The 25,203-nt window shown below is 42.2% G+C and overlaps 1 protein-coding gene across 1 annotated transcript in view; it reads right to left on the bottom strand.

Moving 5' to 3' along the window:
* Positions 1-66: 66 nt before the first annotated feature.
* TMC5 (transmembrane channel like 5) overlaps positions 67-25,203 on the bottom strand; it is a 43,244-nt gene continuing 18,107 nt past the window's right edge. Inside the window, exons 8-19 of the mRNA XM_063101099.1 lie at positions 23,958-24,102; positions 22,872-23,027; positions 20,276-20,427; positions 17,822-17,900; positions 16,026-16,123; positions 14,624-14,719; positions 10,238-10,313; positions 9,928-10,061; positions 7,974-8,147; positions 5,883-5,961; positions 1,447-1,551; positions 67-117 (exon numbers count right to left, since the gene is read on the bottom strand). Of these exons, the coding sequence (XP_062957169.1) occupies positions 67-117; positions 1,447-1,551; positions 5,883-5,961; positions 7,974-8,147; positions 9,928-10,061; positions 10,238-10,313; positions 14,624-14,719; positions 16,026-16,123; positions 17,822-17,900; positions 20,276-20,427; positions 22,872-23,027; positions 23,958-24,102 (1,345 nt within the window). The remainder of the gene's footprint in view (positions 118-1,446; positions 1,552-5,882; positions 5,962-7,973; positions 8,148-9,927; positions 10,062-10,237; positions 10,314-14,623; positions 14,720-16,025; positions 16,124-17,821; positions 17,901-20,275; positions 20,428-22,871; positions 23,028-23,957; positions 24,103-25,203) is intronic.

The following is a 25,203-nucleotide window of genomic DNA, read 5'->3' as shown; positions in this document are numbered from 1 at the left end:
ATTCTAACCCTCTACCTTGGGATAGATTACCTGGACAAATTAGTGTTTCATTCTGTGCCAGTTAGGTTACTCACCAGGCATAGCATCATGTTCCCCCAAATGCAGAGGGCCTTTTTGCTGAAAAGGAAGAAAACGAGCAGCCACATCACTGGAAGAGAATGTAGACCTTGGGTCTTGTTGCATCGTTGGTACAACTTGTGAGCCCCCCCACCATTTTCAAATTAAGGGGGGACAGATTAAGACCAAGCCTCAGCCATAGATATCAAACATGTTTCACTTTTTAATGACAGATTCCATTCATTCATTCATTCATTCGTTCATTTACTCCACAGACATACATTGAGCATTTACAATATGCCAGGTAATATACTAGGATCTGGGGTGACAAGGATACAGACGTGGTCCCTGCCCTCAGAGAATTTAGAGTTGGGCCTCTAGATTCTCCACCTAAATCGTGATGACAGCACTAATTCGTACAGATAGTAAATTACATGGCCATCACTTTTGCCAAGGTCGCAACTTCCAAAATTAGTGACATTTGAATTAAGGTGAGTTTGCTGTTTACTCATATTTTCCAGGACACCAACGCAGCCAGCAAGGGCTTTGGAATTAGAGCAGGGTTTCAGGCATCTTTATTATCCTCTTGGTAGGAATGAAATTAGTAAAATCTTTTTAAAAGATTGATAAAGCAGTGTCTTATTCACATTATCATGCAGATAGTGATATTTCTTCCCTGTGGCAGAAATATTCACGTAAAATAATTACAACAAAAATGTTTCCTTACATACTGTATTTAGTATTTAAAAAACCTGGAAACATGAGGGAAGGAGCAAAGGGAGAGATTGGATAAGGGGCATAAAGAATTAGTATGATTTGATTTTTAATGATGAATATGCTAATAAAAAATTTTTAAAAACCTGGAAACAACCCAAATATCCAAGTATGTACAGAACGAAACATTGGCCTAGATATGGCATTAAGTGTGTGGGGGGATTATAATACTGTTTGTGTAATATAGCCCCATTTTGTAACATATAAATTCATTAAAGTGTTAGTAGACACAGGTATGTTCACAGATCCCTAGGGGAAAAGATCTGGAAGAATATGCACGGAAGCATTAATAGTGGGATGAGATTTCAGGGCACGTTTTCATCTCAGTGGGATATACTTCTGTATTATTGGGGTCTATAAAACAAGCATGTGAGCTCCGTGAGGTCAGGGGCTTTGTTTTGTTCACCCAACCCCAGCTCCTCAAACAAGTCCAGGCATGGAAAGTGTTGAGTGAGTGAGTATTGTTTTAAAAAAAAAACAACACAGAAACACTTAAACACAGAAAGTGAAGGGCTCTTATGTGATCCCAAGAGCCTGGTCTCTAGTTCCCTGATGTACTTTTCACAAGGGGGCAATCCATGTCCCAGGAGTTCCCAAAACAGCCCCCAGCCTCACCTCCGTCTCCCTCCCTTCCAGTATGAGTGACCTGGGGTTTGCTCTTTTCTCCACATCCTGCAGCTTGATCAACTTTTCTATCAGGAACATTTTATCTTTGCCTTCCTGCCAAGAAATAAAGCATAAACAAAAACACAGATGAATGATGGTGTGGGGTTGAGAAGCAATTGATGAAAAGAAGGTTGACTTTTGGGCAGGTAGGGTCCCAGAAGTTGGATGGAGATTGCTACCATGTTTTCTCTTGATGAAAGAAATGAAACATTTCATAGCAAAGCCAAATTATCCCCCAGAACCGTCCTGCATTGTAATATTCTCCTGCAAAGCAATTTTCCTAGCAGGCTTGAACAGGAGCCTTCTCTAGCCTGCTGCTAGAAGCAACTTCTTAGCATATTCCCAGCCCGTTCTGAGCCTGGATCAGCCCTGTCCTTCTGAAAATGCCAGAGCCTAGACCTCTGCCCCTAAGGACATCAAGTGTGTTTCATTTGGCAAAGTTATCTCTGTTGATGGAGATAAATAATTCCAAATTGGGAAAAGAAGCGAAGGAGGCATGTCTTCCCCCAGGAGGGTTTAATCACTTTCCTGTGAACCCCTACTGCAAATAAGAGAGTAGAATATTCCACTTGTGTGTTTAGGTGGGTGAGCAAGCACCTTTGGTTGTCTGTCCAGTCTAAATCAATCATGGTGGTCTCATCCCCATGACTCTGTTTCTCAAACTTTCATCCGCTAATTTTAGCATCCACTGGTGGATCTTGCTTATCATGGTTATTACTGTGGTGCTTGCCTCAAGAAGATTTTCTATTTCCTCATTCCTTCTACATTTATTATTTGGAATTCTTCTGTAAGAAAGAGCTGTCCTTGGGAGCTGGTATTTTTAATGAGTCTCCCAACTATCTTGGATGTAGCCAACTTGTTTAGAAATCTCTGGTGCATAGCAGCTGTTTCCACACTCTAACATGAATTTGAATTACCTAGAGAGTGTGCAAAAATGCCATCTCCTATGATTTACGCAACAGATTTTTATGTAGAGAGGCAAAACTGTATTGTAGTTAAGAGTGCAAGCTTTGGAGCAGCTTGCTTCAAATCCCACCATTTACTAGTTCTGTCACTTCACTCTGTAAGTCTCAGTTTCTTAATTTTAAAATAGAAGTTTAAAGAACTGTATGTGCCCCAGAGTAGTTAAAATTAAATAAGAATTTTTGTTTAGCACTTAGAATAATGCCAGGCATCATGAAAGTGCTCAACAAATGTTATCTGTTGCCATTAGTGGTTGGGTGAAGGGGTAGCAGGAATTTTCATTTTTACTACACTTGATCTTAGCCAAAAGGCTGAGAAGCGATAGGAATTTTCATTTTTAAACAAGCATCCAGGTATGTTTGATGTAGGTGATCACATGTGGAAAAGGGGTGTTGCAGAGCCTATTCCCAGCCTTTTTGTCTGAGTTCTTTTGGAGACAATGTCCCTGACTATGTGGTCCATCCTCTGGGCAAGACTCCCAAGTAGACAGGATAATGCTATGGTGATGCCTATTGTGCCTTCAAAGATGCCATCCAAATATCTCCCCAGTTTACCTGGCACTGTCCTTACAACCCAAGGCTTTAGAATAAAATCCCTCCTGTGTTGAGATCTTCATAGTACTTGCCCAAACCATACAGAGCTCTGGGTGAGAAAAATGCTGCTGATGTTTCTGAAGACAATGAAGAAAAAGAGCATAAGTAATCTATGCCCTTTCTTTACATTCCAAAAGAACCCCAAAGACTGGGGAGTTCTGCTTCTTTCCTGTGCTCTTTGACACAAGCTCTCATGTCATAGTTATGTGGGTACTTAGAAGAAAAGGGAACCATCTCGGTGGTAATGAGCATCCTTGTGCCCAGACTTTGGTCTCTAAATACCATTTCACTAGGACTCCTTGAAGAAATGGCTGATTCCTGTTCTGGGACAGGAAATGAACAAAGATGAGCCTGGAATATCTTGTCCTTCCAGAAAATAATGAAGCTATCAAAGACTTCTAGAGTTATGTCAAAAAACCCAGAAACTAATTCAAAGGGTTTCCACTAGCAAAGGATAAAGCTATTTGAGCATTTAAAAAATGACTAATTCAAAGATATCAAAATATATTTAAACCACGAATTTATTATAATTTTAAAATCTTCATTGGCTATATTTGGAGGTTACTAGGTGTAGAGGGTTGAATAGTGTCCCCCTTTTAAAAAGAAAAGTCCAAGTCGAACCCCAGGACCTGTGGATATGGCCATATTTGGAAATAGGGTCTTTGCGGATGTGATTAAGTTAAGGATCTTGGGATGAGATCATCCTAGATTAGGGTGAACCCTAAGTCCAATGACAAATCTTTAGAAGAGAAGAGAAGGAGAAACAGAGAAAGAGAAAAGGATTTGTGAAGACAGAGGCAGAGACTGAAGTTATGAAGCTCCAAGCCCAGGAACACCAATGGTTGCCAGCAGTACCCACAAGCCAGGAGAGAGGCCTGGATCAGATTCTCCTTCAGTGCCTCAAAAGAAACCAGCCCCACTGACACCTTGATCTTGGACTTCTAACCTCTAGAACTGTGAGATAAGTCTCTGCTGTTTTAAGCCACTAAGTTTGTGGAAATTTGTTACAGCAGCTTTAGCAAACTAATACATTAGGACACTGATTTATCATTTTGAAAACCAGTAAACACAGTTGACCCTTGAACAAATCAGGAGTTAGGATGCCAACCCCTGTGCAGTTGAAAATACACACATAACTTTTGACTCCCCCAAAACTTAACTACTTAACTACTTTAACTACTATTTAGTGTGCTTGCTTTCCCTTGGGTCACAGCTGCAACACACTGCTTCAAGTCCCATGGGGTGGTGGGTGCCCTGCTGTTACTTAAGGACTAGTTAAGTAGTTAAGTATATAACTACTTAACTACTCATAGCCAATTGTTAGTTAGGCTACTTAACTGTTTGGTTAGGAATGACATACCTAACCAAACAGTTAAGTAGCCTGACCAAAACTTTTCCAATATATTTATTGAGAAAAAAAATCCATATATAAGTGGACATGTGCAATTCAAGTCTGTGTTATTCAAGGGTTTGCTATAAAGGGAAATAACCACACATTTACTCTGCCTTTTCTATATGAACTGCATTTCAAGGCAATCAAATTACTAATGAGCAGAAATTCTTTTTAAAAAAAATAGAATTCCAGCTAATAAATGCAGGAAGAATTATAGAATTAGAGTATTACTATGTTGTAATCCGTAATGAGATAAATGGATCTTCTAGACGTTACTCATTGAAGGCTGCTAAAGCCATTAGGTGGAAGGCCAATGGGAGCTCTATGGCAGATAGATGAGGAGAACAAAGCTTGGACTCACTGATCACTTTAACATCACAGAAAAAGAGATAATCAGACATCATCTGTCTCTAGACGATGTCACAGAAGGGCATAGCATCACCTATGAAGTATTCTACCTAAAAAGTTGGATCTAATTGGGTCCCTAGATCTCACCACAAGTTTACAGAAAAAACAAAGAAAAAAAAGAGAGAAAAGCCATACTAAACAACACCCCAAGATTGCAAATCAGATATATGCAGAATGTGGGAAATATAAGACTACCTGGATTCTTAATAAGAGAAAGGCAAGAGAAAGTGGGCAGTAGTGATTAGTTATAGACTAAAAGAAAATTAGGCATATCAACCAAATGCAATATGTGACCTTTTTTCAGATCCTGATTTAAACAACTCTACCATAAAAAGACACTTGGGGAAATTTGAACATTGACCAGATAGTAAATGATAGTAATTAATTATTGGTAAGTTTTCTTTTAGGTGTAATGGTGATATTGTTCTTATGTTTTTAAAAAGTCTTTATGACATAGATATGCATATAAAAGTTTTAATAGATAAAAAAATTTATAAAGCATAAGTTTGCTTTAACAGAATCCAGAGATTTGCAGGGAAGAGAGAGTGTAGATGAAATAAGAGTATACAAATGTTGATAGTTGTTGGGGCTGGGTGGGGGGGATATGGGGCTTCATTGTACCACTCTGTTTTGGAGTATAGTCATCCCTCAGTATCTGTGCAGGATTGGTTCCAGGACCTACCATGGATACCAAAATCTCTGAAGTCCCTGATATAAAATGGCCAAGTATTTGCAAATAACCTATGAGCATCCTCCCATATACTTTAAATCATCCATAGATTACTTATAATACCCAATACAATGTAAATACCATACAAATAGTGTTATACTGTATTGTTTAGAGAATAATGACAAGAAAATAGTCTTCAAATGTTCAGTAGAGATGCAATTTTTTTCAAATATTTTCGATCCATGGTTGGTTGAATCCATGGATGTGGAACCCATGGATACAGAGGGCCGACTGCATGTTTGGAAATTTCCATTACAAAGTATTAAAAAGAAGGTGGGAGGGGTCCGATGGGACTTACATTAATGATCTGTTCATGGAGCAGCCTGATCATAATCTTCCTTCCTTCTATGATCTGCCAGTAAAGATAGGTAATGATTCTAGAAGGGAAGAAAAGAAAGAATGACAGACATTCTTATCAATGCTTTGTAGGCTCTGAATTTTGGTTGGGTGCAAAGGAACTGCAATATTTGCTTGCATATTGATTTTGGCCTAAATGTGTTCCTGAAAAGTTGTGTCAGGGCGAGTTATAGGTTAACTACACTAGAGCAATGATTCTCAACCTGTCTGCACATGGAATCACCTGGAAGATAAAAATAAGACCCATACCATGGCTCCTCTTCAGACCAATTAATCAAGCAACTCTGTGCATGGGGCTAGATATCAGCATTTAAAACATGCTCATGATTCTAATGTGCAGCCAGTTTGTGAATTTGGACAGTGTAGTTCAAATTTCAATGTAATACGGATTTCCTGGGATTCTGTTCAAAGGTGGATTTTGATTTAGTAGGTCTGGGGTAGAACTTGGTATTCTGCATTTATAACAAGCTCCAAGTGTAATAAATACATAAATTTGGTCTTTATCCCCGGTTCCTGGAACACAGCTCTCTAAAACCCTTGGAACCTCCAGAGTGTAAGTGTCTTTTGAATGCTAATCAGATGCCTGGTGGCTTAGGACACCTAAGTATCTGCAGGCTGGGGGCTAGTCACCAGAAAGACCTAGGTATAAATTAGAGGAGTTGGGCTTTTCAGTCCCTCTCCCCCTTATAATCTTGGGGAGGAAAGAGGAGATGGAAATTGAATTAATCATCAGTGGCCATTGATTTACTCAATCATGCCTACTTAGGAAAGGGCACTGAAGCTCCACACCACTCCTCCCCCATTTCTTGCCCTAGTATCTGTTCCATTTCACTCTTTCTGTGTTGTATCCTTTATAATAACCCAGTAATAGTAAAATGCCTTCCTAAGTTCTATGAGTCATTTTAGAAAATTATCAAACCTGAGGAAAGGGTTGTAAAAACCCTCATATTTATATAGCTGGTAGGTAAGAAGTACAGATGATGACCTGGCACTTGCAACTGGTATCTGAAGTGGAGGCAGCCTTGTGGGACTGAGCCCTTGTGGGATCTAATGCTAATACTAGGTAGATGGTGTCAGAACTGAATTAAATTGTAGGACCCCCAGGGTGCCCAAAGTGTTGGAAAATTGATTAGTGTGAGAAAAAAAAAAAAAAAAAAGCCTCACACATTTTGAAACATTCTGACAAGTGTGAGTCAAAACAGAGCAGATCAATGAATTAGAAATTTGAAGGAGCAAGCCACCAGGAGAACTCAGTATTCTAAGGAGGCCATTGATAGCTTGGTGTCAGGAAGAGAGGGTGGGCATTACTGAGAGCCAGGAGACCCAGGTTCTAGCCTCCTCTGCCATTAACAGGCTCTGCAGCCTGGAACCTGTCTCAGCAAGTCATCCTATCCTTGTAATCTTATCACTCCCACCTATAAAATTTAGATGTTGCTCTACAATCTACATCAACCAATTCCAATAGTCTGTACTTTTGAGTTGTGTCTCTCTACATGAGGAGCTGCAATCTCAAATGCCAGCAGAGCTAAGCTTCTAAAGAGAGACAACCCTATGTCAGTCAACCAATTGTTCCATGTAGGAAAACAGGCCTAGTGTCAGCAAATCTACTCTTTCACAAGAAGTCAGAAATTGATCTTTTTAAATTTGAAAATTAAAGCACAATATCTTGCGTATCAATAATGCTCAAACCACTTTAACATACCACAGTTTCAGAAAGAATCACACATAAATTTTCTAAGCATTCCCACATACACTTTTTCATGTTATTCTCATGTCATCTCTTAAGAGGGACAAAGCAGGTATTGCTTTCTTCATAGAATAAAAAAAAAAAAAAAAAAAAAACAGCAAGAAGATATTAAATAACTTTTTAAAAAAACCACATATTCAAGGGTAGAGTCAGGATTATCCAGAACACTGAGCTGTGCTCTAGTCCTTTGTTTTCCAACCAAACATCCTGAGGGCAGACCACATCTCATATTAATAGAGTGTCCCTCAAGAGCTCTTGGATTTCCCCCACTAGTTTCCCACTTACAACACAATGAGGGTGAGAATAAAAAAGAAGTGCACACTTCCAATGAGGTTCCGATAAATCCAAACAACCCACAGGTAGGTAGGCTTTCTACTTAGAGTGTCGATCCAGCTGTAGATGGTGTTAATGAAGAAAGGCAGACCTCGAAATGGGCCACAGTCAGCTGAAGGTTTTAACCTGGTAAAACAAGGGATGAAAAAACATCTCTAGCAAGAGACTAATATAGTTACTCTAGAATTGGGTGTCCTTTCCAAGTTTTGGGCCTGGAAACAGCAATTCTTGCCTGCTCCAACTACATCCCCCTTCCAAAAGAAACCCTCTCACTCACAGCCCTGCTGACCTGACCTGTACTCTGAGGACCAGCTCTTGGACCAGATGTATCACCTGATACAACAGTGGCCAATCCAAAGGCTAGGCAGTGACCTCTGTGGTATCTTGGCTTGAAGAAATGAATGGGGGCAGTCAGATTCTATTTCTTGGGAATTTGAATTAAGAAACATCAAGAGGGAAGCTTGTTAGCTATAGAAGCTAGAGTCATGGCAATGATGATCACGTACAATCAATTTTTAGGAATGGGCAAAAACTAGAGGGCAAGATGGAATTAGTTAGGAAGAAAGAAATATGACAAAAGAAGCAAGAACATTTTGAAACAGAGTGGCCTGTCCTGAAACTGCTTGAGTTTTGGATGTCTCCAGTTCCATATGTATCCTAATAGTCAACTCCCTTGTTCATTCATTCATTCATTCATTCATTCATTCTACCAAGGTTTATTGCCCGCCCTTCTACCAAGCACTGTTTGAGGTAGGCCCTGGGGATTCCATATTAAACAAGACACATAGTCTCTGTCCTCTTGGGCTTACATTTTAGTGGGAAAGATGGACAATCAATGAGGAAACAATTAAACAAAGACTCAAACAAAGGTGTTTCTGACTGTGAATGATGAAAAGAAGGAAAGAAACTCAGCCCTGAGGGAGAAAAGTAGACGAGGATGGCTGTGAAGATCAGATCTTGGAGATGACCTCGGAGCTGAAAATCTGGGTGGACAGAAAGAGCACTTCAAACAGAAGACCCTTCCCATGGGGGATGAGGGATTGCTGGCTGCTAGGAATGGAGCAAGAGCCGTGGAGCTGGAGCACAGAGGAGCCAAAGAGAGGAGAGGTTGGAGAGGTAAGAGGGAGCTGGATCAGACAGGGCCTTCCAGTTAACTTAGATGAAGTTCTGTTCTGGGTGTGGAGGAACTGGCCTCCCCCATTCTGGGAAGCTTTAGTACTTGACAGAAGTGATGAAACTATTCCTGATTATAGGCACTTAATGGATGATGACCAAACTAGGATTTATTCCCTCCCTTGATTTCAGCATCTGTTGGTTACCAAGGGAACTTGGATTAAGCACTGTATTAAGTAAGTCTTTCTCCTCTGATGTTCTGGCATCTGGGGTCTTACTGACCCTGGGGAGACTGTCCTTCCCAGGGCTAGCCTGTAAATCATGCCTTAAATATGCAAGTCAACCAATCCAGAGCTCACACCCCAAATCATCTTTTTTATCAGGCTCTTACACTCTAGGCCCCTAGATTCCTGGCCCTGGTCACCCCAAGGCCAGGCAAGAGGCATCTCAGGACAGCTCTCACACTCCAGAACCTTCTGCAGTTATTCACACTAACCAATCCTAAGCCTGCTTAACCTGCCTTGCACGTTCCTTACCACAGAAACCACAATAAAGCGTCCTGCCAAGTTTTCCCCTCGCTCCTTCTGCCTCCTGACCAATGCTGGTGCTTCCCCACGTGGTCCTACATGGAGAGCCCTCTGCTCTTGGGAATTACTAATAACAAACTGTTTTTTCAATAACAATTGTCTCCTGTTCTATTCGACTCACCCTACCTGAATATTAATAAAACCTTCATTTTAAAACAAACACCCACCCAGTCTCTAAAACCTCGCCCAACACCACCAATTCTTACCTCCAGATGGTGATGCCCAGGGTGCACAGGACACCGGTGAAGGACGGGAAAAAGAGCAAGAGGATGAAGAAAGTCATCATCTGTGAGGCCCTCCAGGCTTTGCTCGGAGGCTGGAAATTCATCATCAGGCTGATCTGAAGAGAGAGAAGCAGCCACCTTCCATCTGCAGCCAGAGGAGCAGCCAGAGGGACCCCCCTGCCCCAAGCACCAGCCTCTGATACCGTCCCAGTGCCCCTTCCCCAGCTCCAACCACCACCAGGTCATATGTGACTGAGCAAAGCTGATTGGTTGCAATTTGGGGCTGACTCACATTTTTGGCGTAAAACATGATGAAAAGAGCAATCATTTGGATAAAGGGCAGCAGAGGGCAGAAGAAGATTCCAATCCTGTGAAGGATAGAGGGTGAGTGTTAGAGACCGGGGAGACCTGGGGCATGAGGGCAGATATAGGGGTGTAGAGGGAAGGGAAAGAGGGTATTATTGGCTGGATTGTGTCCCCCCAAAATTCGTATGTCAAAGTCCTAACCCCCAGTAACTCAGAACATGACTGTATTTGGAGACAGTGTCTTTAAGAGATAACTAAGGTAAAATGAGGTCATTGTGGTGGGTCCTATTCTGATATGATTGAAGTCCTTAAAGGAAGAGGAGATTAGGACACAGATACACACAGAAAGATATGAAGATCCAGGTTCAGCCATCTACAAGCGAAGGACAGAGGCTTAGAAAGAACCAACCCTGCCCACACCTTGATTTCAGACTTCTAGCCTCTAGAGCTGTGAGACAATGAATTGCCATTGTTTAAGCCATACCATCTGTGGTACTATGTTGTGGCAGCCCAAGCAAAGGAATACAGAAGACTGCTTCCATCACAGCCAGCCAGGCAAATTCTCGCCATATCTAGTATCCACATCTGCTCTGTTCCCAGCACTACAAAGATTTTGCAAAAAAACCCATCCACACAGCCACTAAACCATCTTCAGCCTTCCTAATGCCCGAACGTACCATGCCCCAAATGTGTGACATACCCTACTGCTCACAGCCCCATCCTTCCTCTCTATGGCCCCGTGGCATTCAAGAAGGTCTGAGGTCCCATAGGGATAAGGCATTAAGCTGCATCGAGTTACAAATGAGAACAGCGTATCCTTTCCAACTCTCCTTCAGTGCTCCTCCGTGCCAGAAAAAAAATCTCAGTTTGTGCTAGATTGTCTTTATCTCCTAACACTTGCCAATCTCCCATTTCTTAAAAAAAGGAGAAAGCTTTAGACTGAGAGCTTTGGCAGATAGCAGCATCCAGCCAGAATGTAATGACTGTCTGGGATGGGATTGCTTTTACCTTTCCAGTTACTTGTGATTGCTGTCAAATGGCACTAATTTTCTGTTTGTGACTGTAAAAGAAAGACTCCTTTAAAAGCATATTTGAATTTTTAAAAAGGCAAACAATTTAAAAGAAAAGATTAAATGGATAATAGTACAGGTGACATGTAGATTGCCAAAAAAAAAAAAGGCTGCTGTGGAAAAGATTAAAGTTTGGAAAACACATTCCTTTCCTTGTCTCTGTCATCGTCCCTAACATACACTCCTTTTTTTACCATTATATTATCTACTTTTAAAACCCATCATCAAAGGCAATAGTCTCCTAAAACCCACAGAGGTTAAATCTATAATTGCCACAGAGAAAGGAAAAGATATGTTTGTTTTTGGTTATGCTTAGTCATGATTTATTAACAAAAACCTCAGAGGAACAGAAGTAATAATGGTCATTTTTGATTGTAAATTCTCCCCCCTTAATACTGACATTTCCCTTAGGAACCTCCATCAAATGGTCCATAATATGAGGGCTCAGGCTCTAGGATTTAAAAACCTGGCCAAAGTAAGCACTCAATAAAAGGAGCTATATTATTATTATCCTGTGTCATATAATGTATCCACATTATTTTTTTAAAAATAAAAATCTTAACAGTGCTCATAAGTACTATGTGATCCAGCAGTTCCATTTCTGGGTACACAGTTGACCCCTGAATGACACAGGGGTTAGGAGCGCCAACTCCCCATACAGTCAAAAATCCATGTATAACTTTTAACTTCCCCAAAACTCAACTGCTAATAGCTTGCTGTTGACGGGAAGTCTTATTGATAACATAAAGAGTCAATTAACAAATATTTTGTATGTTATATGTATTATATACTGTATTCTTACAATAAGGTAAGCTACAGAAAAAATCTTATTAAGAAAATCGTAAGGAAAACTGTCACAAAATAAATTTTTCAGCATATTTATTGGAAAAAATCCACGTATAAGTAGACCAGTGCAGTTCAAACTCCTGTTCTTCAGGGATCAACTGTATATCCAAAAGAATTGAAAACAGGATCTCAAAGAGATATTTGCACACCTATGTTTATAGCAGCATTATTCATAATAGCCAAAAGGTGGCAGTAACCCAAGTGTCCCTGGACAAATGAATGGATAAACAAAATATGGTACAGGATATACATACAATGGGATATTGTCCAGCCTTATAAAGGAAATGCTACAACATGGATGAACCTTGAGGTCATTATGATATATGAAATAAGTCTGTCACAAAAATCCAATACTGTATGATTCTTCTTATATGAGGGTAGATAGATGAGTCAGACTCATAGAAACAGAAAGTAGAATGGTGGGGGCCAAAAGTGGGGGTGGAAGAAATGAGAAATTGTTTAATGAGAGATCTGGCTGGTTAGCTCAGTTGGTTAGAGCCCAGCCTTATAACACTAAGGTCATGGGTTCAGATCCCAGTACCGGCCAGCTGCCAAAAAAAAAAAAAAAAAAAAAGTTGTTTAATGGGTTTAGAGTTTCAGTTTTGCAGAAGGTTGGGTGCACAACAATGTGAGTATATTCATTATGCATTTTTTTTACTATAACTAAAAAAAAGGAGTGTTCATAAGGATAATAACAGTTATAATATCCATACTTATTAAACATTACTATTACCTCTATCATTGAAAGATTAAAAAACTAAGGTTTAGAGAGAGTTGTAACTTGTCCAAAGGCATTCTGTTATTTGAAATAATGTAGTGAAAGTCCTTTGTAAGCTGCCAAATTGCCAGAGGAAGACGGGACAGTGTGGAAGTATATCACCTAAACTACCGAAGAGAAGTCCTCACTATCTCTAAAAATCAAATTCATTGACATTAGTCAGTTATTTGAGGACAGGAAAATTATTCAGGACAACTTTAAAGAGTCAGAAGATAAAACACTTTCCAGTGATATGGCAAAATGGAGTTTGCAAAGCAGTTTTTGTCTGTTATGGCATCTAACCCTCAACACAATTTGGAGGCAGCTATTATTATGTGCATTTTATAGATGAGGAGACTGAGCCTCGGAAAAGCTCAGTGACCTCAGTAAGTGGCAGACCTAGCTCCAGGATCCAGGTTTATCCAACTCCAAATCCATTACTTTCAAGTTAGCAATTTCCCAGCAGATGGAACCTGGGAATGTGATACACCATGCAGAATTCTGGTATTAAATCCATCATGTTAAAATTAGTAAGGGAAAAATAGTTACTGGTTATTGGTTTAAAGTTTCTGGGTGAGCTTGTAAAAAATTTTTTTTGAGGGTTGGACAGTTAGCTCAGTTGGTTAGAGCATGGTGCTGATGACACCAAGATTAAGGATTTGGATCCCCTAATCAGCAAACTGCCAAAAAAAATTTTTTTTTCTGGATGGTATATCAGTCAAGCAGGCCAAGTATAAGGAATGCACAGACCTCTCTGCCTTTCTGTATTCTCCCACTGCTGTTGAGAAATGGATGCAAAGTACCATTTTCTACCACAACAAAACTAACGGCATAAGGACAATGAGAAATGGCAAATCAGTGCTAGGGAGACAACAGTTCAAGGTTGAGACTGTGGCGAACTAGAAATATTCACCCCAGTCCAAGGCCCAGACACATGTTACCAGGATGGGAGATGGGCTAGATCTTTCTGAAGAGAAGCCAGAAATAAAAATTTTATGTGAAATCTTCTGATTTTTAAATATTGGTGGTTGTCTTTGTCCATTTGGGCTGCCATCACAAAAATACCATAAATCAGGTAGCTCATCAACAACAGAAATTTATTTCTCACAGTTCTGGAGGCTGGGAAGTCTGAGATCAGGGTGCTTGCAGAATCAGTGTCTGGTGAGGGCCTGCTTTCTGGTTCATACACGGTGCCTTCTCACCGCGTCCTCAGGTGGTGGAAAGGACAAGGAATGTCTCTGGGGTCTCTTCCATAAGGGCTCTAATCTCATTCATGAGAACTCTGCTCTCATAACCTAATCACCTCCCAAGGGCCCCACCTCCTAACACCATCACATTAGTGATTAAGTTTCAACATATGAATTTTGAGGGAACACAAACATTCAGACTACAGCAGTGGTTAATTCAGATGTTTAGAAAAAGCTGTGTGTGGGACAAGCACAACACACCTGCAGGCTCCACACCACCTGCAGATCTCTAGATTGGGATCCCTGCTCAATGCTTATTCTTGTCTGAAGTCCTCAGGGTCTCATAAAGCAAAAGAACAGTCTACATGTTACATTCATGGCTCTCAGACTGGCTGGATTTGGCACCATCCACACAGCTTTGTAAAAAAACAGATTTAAGGCCTTTCCACTGAAACTCCACGTCCACAGGCAGGTGGGAACCACTGGGCATCCTGCAGAGTCTCAAAACTTACCACACCAGAGTTTGTGCATAGATCAGTTCTAGAACGTTCCTGGCAATGTCAAATTCCTGTAGGCCAAGACTTGTGATAAATTGCATCCCAATGATTCTGTGAAAACATACTAAGTTTAGTACCCAAACCGTAACTCCCTCCTTCAAAAGATTCCTCACAGACTAGGACAATCACCAAAGAGACCCTTGCCAGTTTGGAATAAAGTCATACGTTTCTTTACAAATTTTTAAAAAGTTCCAAGTATGTAATTTGGAGAAATAATTGAGGGAATTGAGGGAAAATGGAAATTACATGATGCAGTCAAGAGGGATACTGCTAAAGTGGTTTAAAAAATTCTAGAGAACATCTGTTACCATGATTATTTAAATTATTCTACCTATTATTTATACCACTCTTTGCTTATTACACCATTTTTCATGAACCAGATAAACTCAGCACCTCCCAATCCAAGTATTGCTATCAAATTAACAGTGTTTCCCTGTTTGGTAAATCCACAAGGAAGAAACCAAAGTCTCCAATTACTCTGGGGAAACTTGAGACCTTACTGATTTCTTCATAAGGAGGAGTTATCAATAAAAAAAGTACTGTCAAAAAATCCTTTTTTACCTTTATGTCCAGGCCCTGGACAGAGGCTGGAATAAAAGTGAGTTTTGGCAGGACTGAGTGGGGAAATTTGGCATTCAATCTCCCCACTGAGGAAAGAACCGGCACTGTGTCATGCCATCTTGTCACCCAAAGAGCTTGCAAAAATACTTAAATGTCTATAAGGAAAAAGATGCTCATCATGTTATTAAAAAAAAAAATGAACAAATAAAAAAGAACCACACTTGGCCAATGATGGCCTCAACTCTGTACACCTGCTATCTAAAATAAAAATTAGTACATCAATTAAATTAAATCAAAACAATGAGATAAATCTATAGGTACTGACATGGAAAGATGCTAACGCATAGTGATAAATTCACAAAAGCAAACTCCACAATGATTTTGCAGTGTGATCTCATTTTTGTTTTGGAAAATTATTTAGTATTGTATAATATACACCACACAGAGCAATGTGTGCATGGAAAAATCTGGAGGAATATACATTAGAATATTAAAATTACCTACACTGGATAAGATTTCAAATGGTTCAGTGTCTGTTTTATTTCTAGAATTTTTTGTCTTTTTAAGAGAAGGTTGTAAAAGTTCAGCTGAACCAAATGAACTATGACAACAGGACTGTCAGGTTAAAGTGAAATTTCAGTTAATTTAGGAGAGAGTGACATCCCAAAGGACAATAGGCAAACTTAGAACAAGGCATACTTTGAGTCCATAAGGAATCTGTCCTTCCCGCTCAGCCAGGAATCAGGTTCTGTTTATAGCAACAGGTACTAATTACTCATGACTGACAAATATTTACCTCCTCAGAAATTCCCCCAGGAAGGAATCAGCTAAAGAGAACACAAAATCCATCAGAAGGAGCCGGTAAATTTCCTGGCCGATGAGAGTTTCCCAGCACTGGAAGGAAAACAAGAGTGAGGTTGTAGGAAACAGCTGTTTGCTGCTGCAGCTCAGTTCTCATCTGTTCCTGGCTCCATGTACTCAGGACATGGCTGGTGGCTCAAGAGTCCTGTGTACCCAGAAAATCAGACCCACTCTTCATCTGCAAAAAAGCAACCAGGTTTCTTTTCTGGGGCGTGTATTCTCTTTCTGTGCTCCATCATCCCCCATTACAGCTTGCCCTCTACATGTAACAAAACTTTCCCTTCTCGTGATCTCTCCTCTTAAAACTTTTCATCTCTGACCAATACCCTCTGGACCCCGTTTCTCAGCCAGGGCTAATCAGTTTCTTCAGTAGAATAGGAAGCATCAATGGCCAAGAATGCCTCCACTCTTTTAGCTTATTGACCTTATGAAAAATCAGTTATTATCTGCTTAATGAAGAAAGTGGTTTAGAGGTTCAGCAAGCTGGTGTGAACTGAAAGTTTGAATTAGTTTATGAAACTGGTGGTAAGTAACCTCTGCAGGAAGTCAAGTGCTATAAGCTCATAGACCTATTAGATTTGGCTGGAAGAGGAGAAGGAAGTTTTGGGTGCACAGTCCAAGGATGGGTAAATGGATGGATAGATGGAGGGATACACAGATGAACAGGTGAATAAATGGAGCATGGATGAATGGATGGGAAGTTACGGGGTGGATAGGGAGATAAATGACTGGATGGATGGATGGAAAGTTGATTGGATGGATGCATGGATGGATACATGGATGGATGAATAGTTGGATGGATGGAAGAATAACTTAGTGTCTGCTCTAACCAGACCAACGTGGAGGGCTGGTTTTGAACCTCTTTAATAATTAGGGAGAGAAGCTGAGGGTGCCATGTTCGTGTAAAATGGTTTGAGCCTGGACACAGCAGCGCTATTTTACAGCTCAAGGACAAAGGATGACAGAGAGTTGGAGAGTCCCCTGCTTCCCTCACTCCACTTCCAACCCCAGGGCATCCCAGGTACCTGAGGGCACAGGAGGGCCATCAGCTAAGGATGACTGTGTGATGTGAAGGCCCATTCTCATGGGGGAACTAGTTATGAGGGCAGAGGAACCCCAATGAGAAGTCCAGAGAGGGTAGCTTGTTCCTGGATCCACATGAGACACCACTCTCAGAGTAGGGATCAGGCACCCATCCTCTGAGACAAGGGAAGATAGAGAAGCTGTCGTCACATGATGGAGAGCCAGGAATCATCAGGGTTAGGACATAATTGTTATGCCAGCACTTACATGCTTGCAGATCGGTAAAGCCAGGATATCACAGGAAAAATGGAACATCATGGATCAAATAGGATCCTGTCCAAAACCCCAAGGCTGTTAGGACAGATTATGTCACAATTACTACCATCTGTTCCATGCCCATCACATGCTGAGCACTGTACTTATACATACATGATATCATTTAATCCCCATTTTACAAATGAGAAAATTGAAGCTTAATAGATTAAGTGATGCTGCAGATGACACAGCTGGTCAATCAGATCTTCCTGACTCTAGAACTTGAGCTTTTTTGTTGAGACCCCTCCTGCCTCATGTCGCCTTCCAGACTGGCTTCTGTTCTCTTCCCACAAGGGATTAGTGCCAAATAGAGGGAGTGATGGCTCTTGAGAAACATCCTCCCTGGTGGTCAAAGGCCACTAAACTTAAGGCAGAACAGCATAGAAATCTCACCTCTTCACCAGACAGGGCTACGATGTTAAGCCAGTAGTAGCAAAGAATTCCAATGATTGATATTTTCAGCAAGATGTTGCTAAATAACAGAAGAGAAAACAACTGTCATTAGCCTCCATGGCAGTCTTTTGTGCTGTTTACCAGTTGGTCACATGGTAGGTTAGAAATTCCTACCCCACCCTGGGGTTGGGCGGGGCTATCTGGTTAGTTCTGGCAAAAGAATGGAGAGCAGAAGTGATGTGTTTCACGTTGAGTCACTTCCAAGCAGGAGTACTTAATGCCAGTGTGCGACCCTCCAGAATTCACCGTCTTCCTTTTGGAACGGCACTCAGCAACATTCAACACATTCGCTCCCTGCTCTCTCAGCCTGCATCCCTCCTGCCCATCCACAAAGCACATGTAACATGAGCAAGGAATAAACCTTTGTGCTCTAAGCCACTGAGGTTTCAGAGGTTGTTTGTTACTGCAGCATAATCTAGTTTATTCTGACCCATACACTCTCTTTTGTTTCATCTCCAAACATTTGATTTCACTTCCCGTTATAACAATAGTAAATGTACATAATATTCATTGGGTGTTGACCAAAGGTACTTTATTGAATCACCCCTTGTAAGGTAAATACTGGATGTAGACTTGTATCCCCCCTTCGTTGCACACCAGAGTTCCCCCTCCTCCCTGGGAAACCACCCCTGGCCAAGGTAGTTTACCCAAGGAAAGGCACATCTCCTTTAAGAACAAATGGAAGACCAAGACCATAGGAAGCAGCTGGAGTAAATTAATTAGCATGTAAATGGGGTTAGAACACTAGTGTTAACTACTCTGGTGCCAGGAGGGGTGAACTTGTCTACTCAGCCAGATCTCTTGCGTCTCTGAGTTGGGTGAAGGTCTACACATAAGCAGGCGATTTACACCTCTCCTTTGATCTGTTCACTATATAACTGTTGTATGTACCCCATGGTGGCATGGATTTCTAGTTGACTGGCTGCCATCAGCACCTCTCGTAAGTCTAATAAACCAATGTCTCTACCTATTGCAATATTGGGTGAGTTTCTTTGGAGTACGCAAACACCACACGAGTGCCCTTTCAGATTTGGGGCTCCCATGACACACACCTTAATCTTTACAACTCCATCATTAGGTAGATGGTATTTAATGCTTATCTTACCCAGTATGCAAGGTTGTGCCATAACAATGAGACCTAATATTTCCCCCTCTATACCTAAGAAAGTGGCACCCTGGACCAGTGGGTAGGATGTGGGGGAATAATGAAGGTATAGGCATCACCCATACCCTAAGGTTGGAGTTTTCATAATATGAATTGAATATCATTGACTGACTGATTGATTTGCTCATTCATTCATTGGCCAATTATTCTTGAACACCTATTGCGTCCCAGGCACTGATAATAAGGCGAAGATTCCCCCATAAACTGTGGGGGAGGAAAATAATAAATTTAAAAAAAATATATATATATCTCAGGAAGTGGTAAGAAAACAATAACGCAGGAGAGAAAGGGTGGTGAGGAGCTGTTACTTTTAACAGGTGGCCAGGTAAGAGTTCTCTGAGAGGGTGATGTTTGAGCAGAAGCCAGAATAAAGCCAGGAAGCAAGCCACACGGCTGTCTGTGGGAAGGGTGTTCCAGACAGCAAGAATGGAACAGCCAGTGCAAAGGCTCAGAGGTGGGTCTATAGTCTGATGTGTCTGTGAACACTTAGGAGGCCAGTGACGGAGAGGGACAGTGGGCAAGAAGGAGAGAGGTGGGAAATGAGGCTGGAGAGCTGGTCAGCGGCCAGACCTCAGAGGCCATGTAAAGCCAGGGCTCTAGGCTTGATCAGTAAAGAAGCCCAATCTGCATTGTAGAGACCCATTCTTATAAACACCACCATAACCAGAAACGAGTCAAGGAACTAGCCAGGAGAAGCTGTAAGAACAATATCTGGGTAGTTTTAGGCTTTGTTTATCAACCCCCTGGGGTCACCTTTAGCACTTATGATGCCTTTGTGGGAATCACAAAAAGGTCCCCCCTCTGAGCCAATGAATTGCCAAAAGCACTCTCCCACCTCTGGGTGGCTGAGTTACAAAAATGCACCTCTTCCTCCCAGCCCATGCCAGGACTCACAGTTTAAGGGTAACACTGGTTGATTTCAGTCCCCGCACAACTCCTCAGTCAGGAACATTTGTGCAGTGCACAGCCTGTGCCTCTGGACATCTCATACTTGAAAACTACATTAATCCTCAGGCTGGTAGCAATTGCAAAAGGTAAGCCATTACTTTGAGCAAAAAGCATATGCACTCGGTAACTGTATTTTCTCAGGGCTCTTCAGATTTTACGGCTATGAGCCCACACCGCACAAACACGCTCTGGGAATTCCTTCCTTTGGAGAACAGAACTCTGATACTCAAGCATAACCCTTGGAAATGGAGGTTGGCACTGGGCGGGACACACACACCTACCGGATCAGTACGATGTAGACTTCGTGCCGCGGCGTCTTGTACCTCTCCACCAGCCCGAACATGGAGTAGAAGCGGGGCACGGCCAGGTTGATGCAGGACACGAGGAAAGGCAGTAACACTACCGCCCCGTGGTTCGGGTGCTTCCTCAGGAACTGCAGGGGATGGAGGAGAGAACTGAGATGCTGAGCACACGCTGGACCCCTCTGTACCTCACTCAGAAGACCCACACCATGAGAAAACCCCAGAAGTAGCTCCTCTGGGGAGGAGCTATTAAGCTATCATTTATTTAGCATTTAGCCTGTGCCATGCTAGCTCAGGTTCAGAGAGGTGAAGACGCTTGCTCAGTGTCACCCAGCAAGGAGGTGGCAGATCTGAACCTAGGTGTGTCTGACTCAGGGACCCGAGCTCACTCATTCTGTGACTTGACTTTCTTTACCAAGATGCCTGGGGCAATGAGGAGCTGCTCCCTCACTGTTGAAGCAAAAACTTGGGTCTACTGGAGCTACAGCACAAGGGTGTTGACCACCTGGAATTTCTCCTGCCCTCTCCTGTGTGGGCTTCATTTTCATCAGGCTTCCCCTGTCCTTGAGTATCAAATTAGGGGGAAGGGGGCACCTCTGCTAGCCCACGCTGCACCTTTGCATGAGGTTGGGAAAGGACCCCTTCCTCCACGGGTCTTAGGGTAAGAGATTCCAGTGGAATTACCTGCTGATTCACCCCTTCCCCCCACCAAGGCCTGACCCTGCCTCCGTCTACCTCTGGATGGTGTGAAACCACCACCCACACTTTTGGTAATATCTTTGGAGCCAGAGTAACCTGGGTTCAAATGCTGCCCCCCTCCCCACACTTAAAAAGCTACAAGGTCTAGGGTCAGATGCTTAGCTTCTCTGAGCCTCTTTTCCCCATCTGCAAAATGGAGAGATGATCACAGAACCTATAGAGACATTGCAAGAATTAAATCTAATAAAGTCAAATCAGATCAAATAAGGCAACGTCTGGACCAGGGCTGCTAAACAACACAGCCGGGACACCATTCATGTGGAATTGTAGTCACCAATGAAAGGCAACCACTGGAGTTGTGCAAAAGGTTGACACTGACTGGCATACAGCAGATTTCAAACAACGTGAATTATCCCACCTCTACCTCCTCTCTTCCTTAGCTGCCGCCTCCACTTCAGGTAGGCATGAGAAAACCTTCAATGTGAAAAGGAAACTCAGAAGTCCTCTTCAAACAGCTGCCTGGACATGGCTTCCACCCTAAGTAGGCAATGCCAGGCCCCTGAGGACTGTGACTCGATTTCCCTTCTTTCAAGGCAGACCTTAATATGGCTAGTTGCGAACTCTTCAGTTTGTATAATCCTGCACCCATTTTTTTGGCTGGTTTTTCACTCACTTATTCATCCATTGGGTTAAGCACCTACTCTCTGTACTAGATTTAAGGCCGGGGGCCCAGAAGAAACAGATGCATAAAGAGGTATTTTCAAAGCTGTGTGCGACAAGCACACAGGAGAAGCCTGCAGAATCTGCAGCACCCAACTCGGCCTAGTGAGGGTGGTGGTGGTCGTAAGGGAAGGCTTCCTCGAGGAGGTGACATGCATGCTAAGGTCTAGAGGAGGGGGAGGAGTTTGCCCCCTGAAGGGAAGTAGGGGTGGAGAATGGACTGCATGTTTCTCACCTCAAGATGAACAAACACCATTCAGCATTGTTGGTGTAGAATATGGGAGGTTGTGGGGTTTTAAGGCTAGAGATGCAAGGCAGGGGTCAGATCATAAAAGATCTGTTAGCTGCACTGTGGAGGATAGATTTTATTTTGAGTGTAATGGGAAGCTATTAGAGAAAATGACACAATCAGACCAAGCTGTACCAGAATTCTAGAGGTCGGCAAACTGGACACAATTAGTTCCATTTTCCAGAGGAGAAAGCTGATACCTACCGAAAAACAATACTTTGCCCAGGCCACCTGCTAATTATTCTCAGAGCTCAAATCATGACATTCCTTTATCACCCATGGTACCAGCCACTGGGTAGACCCTGCACGTAACTTTTCTCTAGTCCTGACCCTACACCTGCAAAGGCAAGTAGGATCATTCCTGCTTGACAGATGAGGAATCTGGGACTTGGAGAGATTAAATCAATTGCCAGGGCCATCAGTTCACGGTAATTATTGAGTGTTTACTCTGTGCCAGGTGCTGCAGGAGGCATTAAGAATATAATAATAAGGGGCTGACTGGTTAGCTAAGTTGGTTAGAGCACAGCCCTGTAACACAAAGGTCATGGATTCAGACCCCTGTACTGGCCAGCTACCAAAAAAAAAGATATAATAATAAAGGAAGAAATTAGAACCTGATCCCAGGTCTGTGGCCAAAGTTTCCACCTGTCCACTAGCCCAAAGCTTCTCGTTCTTGCTCTGTGGTATGCACACCCAACCTGGGGATCTTGTTAAGATACAGATTCTGAGTGCCTGGGCTGGGGAAGGAAGGGATGTTCTGCATTTTCTTAAGCTTCCTTCTGGTGCTGATGCTGGCCACAAATCCCCCTCCCACATCCCAAGCTGGTTCTTTGCTCTGGACCCTGGTGTTCCTGCCTCTCGGGTCACCTCTGAGTTGTGCTCAGCCAGATAATAAACAGCTACACAGCAGGCAATGGCCACTCCAGTAGAGACAATCCAGGTTGCCATGCGGGCAGAGAAGCGGGTCAGCTGCTGACTGAACGTCGACTTGGCATTCTCCTGACAGATCTCGGACAGGTTTTCCTAGAAATGCAAGAAAGTCAAGTCGACCCATAGATTCCACCTTCAAGGTTAGCAAAGATTCCCAGGTGAACACTTGCTGCAGCCAGAGGTGCAAACCCAGTCCAGATCCACAGGTGAGAAGGAGGGGAAATAATACCTATAGAAGGCCCATGGGAGAATCTCAAATGGGCCAAGAACCCCCATCACTGCATCAAACATTTCCATCTTAGAGGAACAGATGGGACTGGTAGATTGGAACCATGCTCTTGAGGAAAGTACATTGAGGTCACAGAGTTCTTGCTTGAAGAATAAGTCTGGGTATCCACACTAAGGAAGAAGTTAACATCTGCAACCCTGTGGTCAAAGCCCCATTATTTACAAAGTCTGTGTGCTCTTTCTTTTTAATGAGTTTGTTTCTATAGATGAGGGTTTCTCAACCTCTGCAGTACTGGCATTTGGGGCTGGATAATTCTGTGCTGTGGGGACTGTCCTGTGCATTGCAGGATGTTTAGCAATATCCCTGGCCTCTACCCACTAGATGCCAGTAGCACACCTCCCCATTATAACAACCAAAAAAAGTCTTCAGACTTTCCCAAATGTGCCCCTGAAAGGCAAAGTTACTGTGAGTTGAAAACCACTGCCCTAGGATAAAATTTTAAACCTGGAACTGTGGGGTCAAGAAGTGTATACATTTAACATGTTGATATAAATTGCTAAATTGGCCTCCAGTAAGGTCGTAACAATTGCAAAGCCACCATGTCATGTGAAAATGCCCATTTCCCTACATCATCACCAGCACTAGGCATTATGAATATTTTAAATTTTTTTTGCCAATCTTGTGGGCAATAAAAAAAAATAACTAATCATTACTTTAAGAAAAGTTACAGACATACTGAAGTAGGGAAGGAGATTGGCTGCAGGAAGATGTTGTGTAAAGTGAGCTTGTCTTACCCTTATCTCAGTGCTAAGATTCTTCTGTTTTAGCTTCACAGCTCTTTCATGAGTGACAGTGAAGTCCCAGCAAAAGATAAGTTTAGCGATCCCTCGGGAGTAAATGTGGGGGCTAATGAAGTTGTTCCGGAAATACTTTGCCATGCTAGGGAAGGAAGAAACCAAAATACCCGAGGGTTATTATGACAAGCATCGGGAAGTGTGTGGATTAAACAAAGGACAGTCCTATCATTAATGGTGAAAGGTAACATGGAAAAGTTAGCCCCAAGCTCTTTGCCTGGAACAGCATGATCACAAACATCATGGTTAACAACACTGGCTTTGGGAACAGACAGGCCTGGCTTACAATTCTGGATTTGCCAACTGTGAGATCTTTGTCTTATTTTCTGTTCTGAGCCTCAGTTTCTACATCTGTATAATGGGGATAATAACAGTACCCAAATCACAGAGTTATTATGAAAGTTGTATTAGTTTCCTATTGCTGCTGTAACAAATTAACACAAACTTAGTGGCTTAAAACAACACAAATTTATTATCTTATATTTCCAGAAGTCAGAAGTCAAAAAACGGGTCTTACGGGGCTAAAATCAAGGTGCTGGCAGGGCTGTGTTCCTTCTGGAAGATTTAGGGGAGAATCCATTTCCTTGCCTTTTCGGCCTTGTAGAGGCAGCCCTCATTCCTTGGCTCGTGGCCCCTTCCTCCACCTTCAAAGCCAGCAGAGCAGCATCTTTCCTTTCTCTCCCTCTCTGATCTCCTACCTCCCTCTTATAATGATGCTTGTGATTCCACAGGACCCACTTGGATAATCCAGGATAATTTTTCCATTTTAAGACCCTTAATTTAATCACATCTGCCAGATCCCTTTTGCCATATAAAGTAACACATTTACAGGTTCTGGGGATTAGGACATGGACATCTTTGGAGGGTGAGGGGGCATTATACAGCCCAAGACAAGAGCCCGTTCACAGCCTAGAGCATAAGCACTCAGTAAAGGCAGCTGCAGCCAGCTGCCCCCCAAAATAAGTAAGTAAATAAATAAATAAAGGCAGCTGTTATTATCATGGGAGGTGTATCAGGCCCAGCAAGCACTTAGCACTGAGGCTGGCATGTAATAAATGCTGAGTAAAATGGGCACTGCCTTTCTGGAATTTGCCACCACTCAGTAATAGCAACTTAAGAAACGCTAATTAGTTGGAAAGGACAAAATGAGACCTGACTTTAGTGTAAATTACTGTGCTGGCAGTGA

The sequence above is a fragment of the Cynocephalus volans genome, chromosome 6 (assembly GCF_027409185.1).
Source record: "Cynocephalus volans isolate mCynVol1 chromosome 6, mCynVol1.pri, whole genome shotgun sequence".
In the NCBI taxonomy this organism is placed as follows: Eukaryota; Metazoa; Chordata; class Mammalia; order Dermoptera; family Cynocephalidae; genus Cynocephalus; species Cynocephalus volans.
This window is presented reverse-complemented; position numbering and strand designations above follow the sequence as displayed.